This window comes from Saccoglossus kowalevskii, chromosome 2 (genome assembly GCF_978046115.1).
Source record: "Saccoglossus kowalevskii chromosome 2, keSacKowa6.1, whole genome shotgun sequence".
In the NCBI taxonomy this organism is placed as follows: Eukaryota; Metazoa; Hemichordata; class Enteropneusta; family Harrimaniidae; genus Saccoglossus; species Saccoglossus kowalevskii.
Genome location: NC_140642.1, coordinates 16,367,082 through 16,379,542, shown reverse-complemented (window position 1 = coordinate 16,379,542; position 12,461 = coordinate 16,367,082). Strand labels below are relative to the sequence as shown.

Here is a 12,461-nt window from a genome sequence, read left to right as displayed (position 1 = left end):
CGTCCACTGTCCTTAAACTCGTGAACGTTTGTACTTCTATAACGTCGAGTACTCTGGCACAATACCCACATCCTAGCTAGTATGCAAGGGATGGGTAATTAATATTACATAAAACCGCCATGCATTCCTTGTGTGTTTACTAATACACCGTATATAGCGTTCAGGGTTTACTGTAGCACCATTCGTAAACGGTGAATATGAAGATTGTGCATTTTACAAAATAATATGCTGCGATTTCTTTTAAAATTCTCTCCTGTATAGTAAAATTGAGAGGTGAATGGAAGCCCAGGCTTTATTGTGGTTCGCATGTACTCGTTACGAAATTTGAAGTATTAAAATTTTCAATTTACGTTGGCAGCCATCCACCCCTTTGTTTAAAATGAACTTAACTGCTATTTGACATGGGACAGCGTCGTATACGCTCATATCTGCCTTGCTGTCATTCCTAAAAGCACAACTTTCTATTTTACGTGCTCATCTGTGTTTGCTTTTATCTCCAGACCGAATCTTTGGATATTTTTTTTCCTCTTTAAGCTGCGAGAATAATTCGGTAAGTTGACCTGACTGAGCGCATTGTGTTTTGTAGTTAACCAGTCATGATTGTTTGCAATGAAATGTCGGCAAATGAACAACGTGCAATGGAGAGTTGTATGCTCGTATATGGAACTTAACATTAGCTTGACCTTGCCTATTATGCTTCTATTTTTACTCATAATGGCCAAAGGCTTATACTGTGCTTGTTGTTGTGATGTGATGTGCATATTACTCCCTTCTACTTTCGCGTGTATGTGCTTTGCGTTTACGTATCATCGACGTGATATTGCATGCAGAGCTTTACATTTCTATTGCTAATATTAAGTAATGTTTAGAGCGACAACGCCTATATTTACTGTGCATCAAATCCCAAGACGTCGCCGCATAGAGCTTTACATTTCTATTGCTAATATTAAGTAATGTTTAGAGCGACAACGCCTATATTTACTGTGCATCAAATCCCAAGACGTCGCCGCATAGAGCTTTACATTTCTATTGCTAATATTAAGTAATGTTTAGAGCGACAACGCCTATATTTACTGTGCATCAAATCCCAAGACGTCGCCGCATAAAAAAAAAAACGAGCTCTACATCGAAGTGTTTACTATCATGTTCCCCCTACTTTGCAACACTTGGTATGCAGTGTGTATACATACGCTCGTTGTTGGGAGTGGCCATGCATGTATTTAGTGCATATTCTAGTATCGTCGTTCGCCAAAGCTTCGCTATATTCATGATTTTAGTCAATTCAGCAAACTTATAAAAAACATGTTTGTTAAAAAAAAATGAGCCCGAGGCCTCGTGATGGTGATGATAAAGCTTAGTTTATGATGTCTTAGCATTGCAGTCAATCTTGCAGTGTGACGTTTCATGTTAGTAGAATAAGTCGTATCACATATATATCCTCTCGCATCCGCGTTTCAAAACCTCGCCATACTAGAAATGATTTAATCCAAACCAGGTCCCGTTTGGCAAGTTAATCACATTCTCCGGGCAAATGTCTCTTCTTTGTGTGCTCTGTGGAATGACAGTCGTCATAACTTAGTATAATTTATATATGAGAAGGCGTTCGTTCGGTAATGAACGGTTAGTTTGCTCACAGGGAGCCCAGGAACTATGATCAACTGTACGCACTCCCTATGAGCGGGGGGGGGGGGGTATCGGCTAGTATCTAGTGTAAGAAATAGACAAGGGATGAAGGCTCCAGCCAGCTCACATTTTTTAAACTCGAAAAAATAGACGAAAAGAATGAAAAATAAAATCTAAAAAAAATACCAGGTTGAAAAATATTAGTTGCTCCTTCGAATTTCGCCAAAGCCTTACCTACATTTTACCCATATCTGCAGAATAAATCAAGAAAACTACACAAATTTACTCCATTTAGGAATTCCTAACTAAACGGTTAGTCCGAACGCATGACACAGTTGGAGGCGTGGCCTGTTCAGCATTTGTCAACAACCAATCACAAGACTGGTTACGAACCAGTTGAGCAAGGCTAACCGAGTCGTGACCTCGATGTGGTTCGTAACCAGTCTTGTGATTGGTTGTTGACAAATGCTGAACAGGCCACGCCTCCAACTGTGCCGTTTCGTTCGGGCAAACCGTTAGGATTTCCTAAATGGAGTAAATTTGTGTAGTTTTCTTGATTTATTCTGCAGATATCGGTAAAATGTAGGCAAGGCTTTGGCGAAATTTGAAGAAGCAACTAATATTCTTCAACTTGGTATTTTTTTTAGATTTTATTTTTCATTCTTTTCGTCTATTTTTTCGAGTTTAAAAAATGTGAGCTGGCTGGAGCCTTCATCCCTTGTCTATTTCTTACACGAGATACTAGCCGATACCCCCCGCCCCCGCTCATAGGGAGTGCGTACAGTTGATCATAGTTCCTGGGCTCCCTGTGCTCATACGACCGCAATATTAATGCCTGAACGATTCGTGCTGTTGTAATATGGAAATAATAATAATTATAATATTAATGAAGCCAGATATTAGACAATATTAAGCGTTTTACATTACTTTTCGTCAGTATTAAAAGCGCACGAGCTGTTTGATTTTTATTATTATTATTTATTTATTCAGATTGAATACTGAGCCAACCGAATGATCACACGTAAGGTCAAATACTATTATTATGATAAACATATTTAAGATACTGGCGGAAAGTAACACAAGAACGCTAAATATTTTATGTTTTTTTTATGTTCACAAATTTACTCGCTGGGTGAAGAATATTAAATTTCATGTACGTGTCAATTTGACCTACAACTTCTTTTTCTGATAACCTGAACTTCAATATTAGTGAAAATGTCATTTTATGTTATTTTATTTTTAACTTGAACACAATTAAATAATACAGTATGTCGACCTTAGGATGATGTAATCTATACCTATCTAGAGATTGAGGTTGCTCCTAGGGACCCCGCATAATATGGCGTCTAGAACTGAGCTGCCATACCGCTGACCACTGCCATTCCTCGCATAGTTTCATCTACGACGGACAAGATGGAGTATTCTCATTCGATTAATGGATACACGTAAAAGAAATAATCAGCTGATATTAGAAGTCGAACACTGTCACATCGTGTTTTTGTCTCCCTTTCGAGTTGAACTCGTGGCTTTTGTACATCGTAGTGACCTGTCGTGTCGAGTGTGGGAAGCATGTGTTTTAGTTTCATGGTAGGGAGAACCAGCTGGCTGAATTCATTTCATCGCATTCATTTTTCTTATTTGCATCAAAGTGGAATTTTTGTATATATTAGGACAGGAGTTCTCGGTGTTCTTTTTCCCGCCAGGATATTTAGGCGGCAATGTTCATGGGGAGTGTTAAAAGGAGTGAAGAAGAAAATTACGATTTACGAGAGTGAAACGCTGTGACAAACAAGCAAAAATGGTACACAAGACCCCTCAGCGCCGCCATGAATGTGTTGCACGTCATGGCTTCACTGTTATCTGTCGTTAATAAAATATTTACACTAAGGACGCAATTGTCATTTTAATAGTCTTACGGTGTGTGCATTGTGCAAGTACCGTTCCATTTTAACGCTGTTGCCTATTATTATGTACACTAATATAGTTTGTATTCAAACATAGCGGGACAGTCAACAACTGTTACACCAGGTCCTACATATATATTGTCTATTGCCGTGGTCCATTACCCTATTCGATTCACGCCCTCCGGAAAAAACATCTAACTTTATATACACTCTGGTTATTAACCATGGAAAGTATGTCTTCATTAACCAATTAAGCGGGAGTGAAAAGCCTTTATTGTCTGAACTTGTTAGTCCCGGAAATCGGGCTTGTCCGAGCCTTTTCTAAGACATGCTTTGACCGATGACATTTAAACTTAACACACAGACCATGTATGATGACTTACACATGCACTTCAATTGTTATTCCATTTGATTAAGTATGGCTGATTGGCGGTCATGTTAGGTCCTCAAAGTTGTTAAATTCTGATACTTAAACGTGTCTGGACAGAATAATTTCATTCAAAAATTTGTATCATGATCATTTCCATTTTGTTTTTATTCGTGCCTATGCCGATGTCTCACTCGTATATCGCCCGATTCAGTTGAAAGTTTGCACATATGTTTTATACTCATAGACTACACCATAGGTTGTGTTATTTTGTATGAATTGATCAGATTTGACGTTCATTTTGTCTAAACTCCTAAAATAAGATTCTGTAAATGAGTCCAGTATCATTTCTCGCAGAGGAGCACGGCTTTGCACGCACAAGGATCATAGCTATTGGGCTACAGATGCACGTCTGTTTTTTTTCAGAAATGGCTTGCTGATTTCGTTCAAACTCAGTCCAGTGCTTTACCCACATTACAGTACCGTGACATTGCCAACAACGACTGTACACATTAAAACACTATTTAGCTGAATCACGGTATTAAATATGGAATGGGGACTGAGCGTTGTCAATGTTTGTTTATATTATAATGAAAAGTGCCAGCTGTGTTAAATTATAATATTCAATGAACTAAACTTTGGAACGAGGTCCGTCACTGTAATCGTATTGAGCTCTGATCGTACATAAGCGAGTCCCGGAACGACACTAACATAAGGTATTTATTCGTAACGACCTTACCTACTGTTTAATTATTTATTTCATTGTTTCGTGAATATGTCTTGCAAATAGTGTTACCGTAATGATTCTGTGGCGAAAGTAGTTCATGCGATAACGGCGTGGTTTGCTAGGCGTGGTCACACTGCAGGATGATGTGACGGTGTATTTAGCATACATACGTATTATATGTACACTTTCACTAGAATAATACATCGATCAAAAATGAATTTCCAACAGTGTTGAGAGTTCAAGTACATACAGATACTGCTGCAATATCGATTTCATATACTGTAGAAGGGTTAATTATTCACTGGGTTTTATTTTTGCTTATTTCGCTGACTGGAATATGCGCTAAATTAAAACCCAGTGAATATGTAAAATTTAGCATAGAACACATTATCTAAATGATAAAACTGTGAATTTAAAACCCACTGAATATGCCTGAAATGGTAAATCAGTGAAATTTAAACCCAGTGAAAATTAGTCATTTTACAGTAAATGTAAATATCATTGCTCGATGTGACGGCGTAATTGATGCGAGATAATAGAAACGAGGCTAACGGTCAAACAAGTGTAGGTGATTATCATTAATGACGAGCGCGTCTTTATTTCGTTATTCCCAAAGGTGTGAACTTCGGCTTGGCGTATGATTTCGCAATGTTCATTCTCGAATTCGACTTTGAGACATTTGGCAATACAAATTTTATAATTGGCTATTATCGCTGGATTATCGTCATACCATAATAATATGATCGTCGAGGGGCTAAATCGGATACTGGCGAATCACCACTGACCCTAAATATTTGAATGATTCATCAATCTTCGTCCAAAACGAAGGTTTTATTATTGGTGCACTCTGGGAACAATTCGATCAAAGAGATGCATTCAGAATTAAATGCATCGAACAATGACCTCAATATGCCACTCTAACACTCGTACCACGTAAGCACCAATCACAGTGAGAGAGTGATATATTGAAGATAATATTTGGTAATCGTAGTCCTAAATAACTATTAAAAATAGCTAAACGTTTCGAGCAATGGCTCTTTATCGATAGCATAGAAGCAAGTGTGATAACGTACAGGTAGAACATAGGAACGTAAGAACGCGCATGAACTATAAGTTAGAATCACAAAAAAATCCACAATAGAACAAATAACGCGCCTTAGGTAGTGAGCTCAACAAATGAGTTGAACTGTTTGTTAATACCATGGGGTTCTTTAGTTCCAAGGCGGAATATAGTTTCCTCCTCGACACGCCTGAGCTGATTTTCGTTGCCATTGACAACACATACACCAGAAATAGACATATCTGTAATATTATGTCCACTAGAATTAAAATGAAGTGAAACCGGATAATAACGATTTTTCTGTCTAGTTTGCCGTAGATGCTCAGCAAACCGATCACCCAGTCGACGAACTGTAGAACCAATATAAAGTTTACCGCATCTAATACATGAAATGCAATATACAACATTCATAGTGATACAACTGAACGGATATTTGACCTCAACATCCCTTGGGACCAAATATACGATTAGTGTCTGTAATAAAAGGACAAGTATTACACCTAGGAGAGAGTGCACTGTTATCAGAAACCCTTCGTTGGTTTGGGCGCAATGAAAATAGATGCAATTTAACGCTTTCATGTCTATAATTTAAACACGCAAATTGAATTGAGCTTTATTTAAATCGATAAGAGAGTATGTACACTGACATATCCGCACTATAGTCACGAACGCCCGCCCAAAATGCAAATGCCCGTGGAAGGTCAAATGTGAAAGCGCTCAAATTATAACAGGAGAGCAGCGAGCTGGATGCAACGGTATTATAATAAGAACAGTCTTAAAAACATCGCAAAATCACAGTAATAGCAAACCCTCAGTGTTACACATTGCCGTAGATAGCGTTTTTTCTCCGCCGTGTCGTGTAGATGAACACAAGTCAAGTATTCGCAGAGTAGACGCAGATAAAATTACTACATTATGTTAATACATGCGTATTATCGCAGGCTTACGGTAGACATTGATGTAACATAACCGGAGACACACACGCGTCATGCATGGCTGGCTGAATCAGAAAGCCTGGGCGTACAACGCCTCGTTCAAAAAATCGTGTGCCCTTATGATGATATGCTGCGGGTTACATCGGTCTTAGTCTCTGTAAACATACAGGCGAGAGCATCGACGTTAACAAAGTTCAGGGTGTTTTCTATTTTTACCGTGGTGCAGAATCTCACTCAGTACTGAATGAGTGACTGTAAAGGGTCATGTCGTGAGAATGATAATATTTCCGGAATACACATTCTTGCAAACATACATGTTTGCAGTGTTTCATCTTTTGCACGATTCATTTTCAGGGCGTTTCACAGGTTATGCAGTCCCCTGGACTATTTCACAAGTCATTGTCGTGAAATACTAGTAATACATTATCGTAATATTCTATTGACCTCGATACTATACCTTCCCATTGAGTCTGTGGCACACACACACCGTGACGGCAGGGGGTGGGGTCGACCATTCTGGTGTTCAACCGCCAGAAAGAATTTGAACTGAGGTCTACCGATGATTTCAGGGTTTATGTCGTTATAATACTATTGACCTTGTTCTTACAATATAATTTGCATATTATTAACATCAGTGCAGTATACTATACTGATCATGAACTCTATATACATTGTGTACTATTGACCTCAATGCTGTGTTTATATATCACAGTGGAATATAAATAATAATGTCATGTACATAGCATAGCAAGACAATATTGGCCACAGTGTCGAATTCAGTAATGGAGAATCCTCTTAAACTGACAATTTTCCAAATATTCCTAATATCAATGCGTCTGTTTTCTCAAATGAGATTAATTAATATCATAATTTATTAATTGGGGAAATACCATTATTGCTTGTTTATTCGTATGTATGGCATCATTTGCGAAAGTAGATGATATTTAATTCAACAGACAGGCGTGTGTTTTTTAGACGGAGAAAGTTTTATATTTGTTGTAATTGACATCATGAAGACGAGAATGTTGTTTATTTTGTTATGTGTTGTTGTATTTTATTCTAGTATTTCACTTCAGTTGAAATGCTTTTGATTCAACGTGATATTATGTATTATTGGATGCGACTATAAATGTGACACCGTGTGTTCGGAAATATATGCATGTAATTTGAACTTGAAAATGGTTTTAGCTTTGCTTAGTATTATTGGGCCCCTAGTTATGTTAATCATGTGGCCTTGAATTTGACCCGAAGTAAAAAAAATACCCGTTTTTATGCGTATAGTACGTTTGTAAGTTGTATAATTACTATAAATACGAAATATATGCATTGTTTGGTTTTTATGAATATTCATTATTAATTTAAGTCGGCCACAATAGTCGCAATGAATATTAAATAGGATTTTCAAATAACTTGCTCGGTATAATCGAATTCCTGGGTATGCAAATTGCGCTTCTTTGAACTTCAATAACCCGAAGGTTGGCGTACCCTTGCAGCATTTACAATCAACGACACATTCAGTGAACCGGGCTAGAAAATTCATATGACGAGAAAGAATTCCAACAATGCGCCGTCAAATTATACTTTTGATAATCTATCGATTTATGTGTGTTATCCATTAGGTTGAGTCATAAAGTAATCCCACTGAGAAAACAGGTGAAAGCCATTGATGGTGATGGTCGGTATGCATATGCCGTCACATGTACGGGCGTCACTAAATTAATATCCTTGATTAATGTAAAAAGTTTCACGCAGATATATTTTCCCAAATAGTTTACAGCTGGTAATAAACATGACGAACTTATAGTATCAAATGTGTTCCGTTGAATTTATTGCTCCATAATTGACAGAGGTAAACAGACACTTGCACTACATAAAGTGTGTTATTAAAGACAATGTCCATCGCTATATTACCATGAACAAACAGACGAGTCAATCATTATCAAGTCAGAGTGAGTTACACACATGGAGCTTCAAGCTACACATAACTCCCCAAAACAACTTACTAAACAAACCAACGCCGTTTTGAACGCATGAAGTAGTAGGTAATTCTGCATTAAAACATATTTGCATTATAGCGTTCATAATACAGAAAATAGCAAAATATAAAATGAAGCAGGGCATCATGGGTATTCTCTAGTTAACTGCGCACAAACTCCATAATGACATGTGCTAAGGCACTTTAAAATCGCCTTCCATCGTCCATTCAAAACAAACTTCTACAATTTATAACACACATAATGCAAAGTATATACTTTCCTTCACAATACTGATTAAGTATTTCTATGCAAAATCTTATCGTTTGGGTGTAATCGAAGACTGAAGGAATTTTAATTTTTCTGTGACTATTAAAACAAGACAAAGCATTTCAAGTTTTAACCTTCGGAGTAACTTGCTGTTTTATGTGACTTTTTCTGCTGTTACATATCTATGAACTTCTAACTTTGCTCAGTGGTGAACGAGTTGTTTATTTGTTTGTTTGTGGTATTATAATGCTGGATATTGCCTTTCAAGTTGATACCTACAGCTTAAATAAAGCTAAGGATTTATTTTGGAAGCTTGATGGTGCCCGCTCCATGAGTTCTTTTAAAAAAAATGTCTTCAGGATTAACAATATCGCTACTATTATTAAGATAATAAATACTGCTATCAGACAATAATGATGGTGTTATTAAAACACTACTAAATCAATACGTCTCCTTGGGGTTTGAAATCATAGACCGTGCCGGTATGTACTTTTAATAGATATTGTACATATTTTAGAAGTAGCGAAATGAAAATAATTCTGCGACTAACGTTATTTTTTATATGTCGTGTCTGATGTGTTTCTTATTAATAAAATGTTCGTTTTTTACTATATTTATAGAATTCGCCGTACACATCTGTAATCAGCGAGGATGGCCCAACAAGTAGTAACCACGCAACCAGGAGGTCACACTGTCGTCACTACCCAGCATGTCTCCGTGAGTAGTTCAATCTATTTATGGTTTAAACACCATCTGTCCTCTTCAAACCAGTGCACGCTGCTTCACATAAGTCACTCATGTACGGGGAATCGTATCACATATCCGAGACCGCGTTAACACAAAGCCGTTAGTTAGTTCTCATACTGGGTCTATTACAAAACGTATCCTCGGGGCTGGTCGGATTGGATAAATGTTGTGAAAGAAAATATTACTCGGACACGTGCTCAATTTTAAGATAACTGCAATGTCTCTGTTGAAGTCAGGCATTTGTGTATAAAACGCAAAATAAAGCACTATTGTTGAGTTGTGACATGCGGTTAAAAAGTTGTGTCGCATATACATATGAATGGGATCGTTCAATGATGCGGGAGTGTTGACTAGTAGTTGTGGGAGGCATTAGGGGGTGAGAAGAGCTAGTTTGAATTGGATTTTCTGTGGAGAAAAAACAATGCAAGTGAAATCTCCTGACCACTCCTTCTGAAATAGTTGTCCACCCCTTAAACCAACCCCTTAAGACATTGAGGCCAATCGCACCGGGCGTCGCTGTATCATATCAATACATTTTACTGGACGCGTATGGTATTGTTTACAGGTAACCTTTCAAGAGCGGGATTGGTCAACCGGACTGTTTGGTTGTTTTGAAGACATTAAAAGCTGTAAGTAATACTTAACTTTAAAAAAAGATGTATGCCACGGTATGGGTATATCAGATCACGGTCTACAGATGTGTATCTTTTAAAATATTGTGGTTTGTGTAGCACGAATTTCTAGTAAACATATGTATTCAGTTGGCGTAAGTTGTTCGCCGGGTGGGACCCATATCCAAAGTACACGCATCGCGAAGACCACCGTCATGCTGCAATTATAGATAGGCGAAATAACCAAGAAAATATAAGTGGAAGAAAATGAATATGTAGATCCACTGACACCATTTTGTTCAGTCTCAGGCTGACATGGCGAAATTTATGATAGACACAACGTCCTGCTGCGAAATGCAAAATAAATATGTTTACGTCATCAGTTTCTCGGTTACTATGTATATAATTGAAATGGGATTTCCTAGATGTCTGTCAAGACTGGACAAACGTTTTCTTGCACTATTTTTATGACCGTTTATTCATGGCCTTAAATACCATTGTTTTATAACGTGGTTCCATTATCATGCATATATATCTGATTATTCTACAGGCCTCTGTGGTTATTTCTGTTTGCCATGCTTCCAGTGTCAACTTGCCACTAAAATGAACGAGCATTGTTGTGTACCCATTTGTGTGCCAGGTGCTCTAACAGCAATGCGAGTTAAAGTTAGAACTCAGCACCATATCGAGGTGAGTATGACTTGTGGGGTACATCTTAGGGTGTAAGTATATAACCGGCAGCCGCAACCATTATAGTCGCAGATTGACTGGAAAGTGGATTACGGTACGTGCATAAATGCATCACTGCCACAAACGTCTGGCAGGGTTTAACTCAAATAGCGAATAGTTAAAAGTGTACGTAATCGCTTTGTGTGACAGTGGGTCGCGGAGGGCATGGTCGGTTTGTATGTACGAGACAAGATCAATATTTAGTTCCTATTAAACTGTCTTGTACACCTGGAATCAGAGACGTTCGGTCTGAGTGGGTACTCGCGTAGGAAAGATATGTACATACACTTCCCAGCTTTTTGTAGAGCTGAGAGTACTCTTTTTTAGGATTATTAAGCCCTATTTTTTGTGAAAACGTAAACCACTATTTTAGTTCCGGTCAAAATGTTGATTTAAGCTCCCACCCAAATTAGGCAAAATAAAGAATGCAGCTCTTATCCTGCCTTTTCTTTTGGGCCTGTGCATCCCACCCACCCCACACCGAATTGAGACGTGTTATAGACCATCGCGCCCTCTAGTGACTAGAGCGCTTTTTTTAATGCAAAATGGATGAAGAGACGGCGCTGCGTCTATATCAATATTGTTTTGATAATTAAAATAATACTATTTAGAAATTTGCTATATTCAAAGTAAGAACAACCAAACGGTAATTCCTATGAACAAAATAACCTACACTATGACGTCACTGTGACGTCATAGTAATACCTGCTGGAATGGTATTTATGCATAATCAAATCCGAATCTTCTGGGCTGGGTATAACTTTCTGTGGACCTGTAACACGTTAGGAGCTAGAAGCTGAAAAGTTGTGTGAAAGTTTACATGCAATAGTAACCCAATCAAAACAGTTTTGTTTGTTTTCTTCTATTGCAGGGTTCAATGATGTATGACTGTTGTGCTACCACCTACTGTGGTCCCTGTGCTGCTTGCCAGATCCACCGTGAACTCGAAAATATCGAGAAGGGGAGAGTAACCGCTTAGTATCACGTGACCTTTGCTCGGTGATGACGTTTATGGCTGATGAACAACGAAACATTTTTTGATTATCTGAAATATTTTATTATATAATAGTCACACTGTTTTATACTCGGTCGCGCTCACATTTTACAATTTTAAAATATTCCCTTCCTATGGTCACGAGTTTTCTCTGTTCTCAGTTAAATAGTCCACTGAGCCAACTTTCCTGGTCGGAAGAAATTTTAAATTTCAAGATGGGTTGTTTTGGTTTTTTTTTTTTTAAATAGGGTAGAAGATTTTTAACCATTAAATTATGCATGACTATATGTAGTGTATATCAGTGTTTGTCTACAATGTCACGTGTATTTGAACTCATGAATTGGTAATTTACATGATGATGACGTCAGCATACAGAATTGACGGATTAAAACAACCATTCTAGGAATGCTGACGTTGATGTTCTTCACAATATGGAGTTGATTGTTATCATGGTGTAATTCGCCGTGAAACTGTGTACTGTAATATGTTGTTTTTACGAGGCATGGGAGTGGACAAGACAA

The 12,461-nt window shown here is 37.8% G+C and overlaps 1 protein-coding gene across 2 annotated transcripts; it reads left to right on the top strand.

Moving 5' to 3' along the window:
- Positions 1 to 387: 387 nt before the first annotated feature.
- LOC100373752 (cornifelin-like) lies at positions 388 to 12,236 on the top strand. 2 transcript variants are annotated; one of them, XM_006811466.3, is made up of 5 exons: positions 388 to 550; positions 9,480 to 9,576; positions 10,172 to 10,235; positions 10,768 to 10,907; positions 11,818 to 12,236. In XM_006811466.3, the coding sequence occupies exons 2-5, from the start codon at positions 9,511 to 9,513 to the stop codon at positions 11,923 to 11,925; spliced, it is 378 nt and encodes a 125-aa protein (XP_006811529.1). In that variant the 5' UTR covers positions 388 to 550; positions 9,480 to 9,510; the 3' UTR covers positions 11,926 to 12,236. The 2 variants fall into 2 exon arrangements, with proteins under 2 accessions (XP_006811529.1, XP_002730715.1); XM_002730669.3 differs by lacking the exon at positions 388 to 550 and adding an exon at positions 4,321 to 4,610.
- The last annotated feature ends 225 nt before the right edge of the window (positions 12,237 to 12,461 follow it).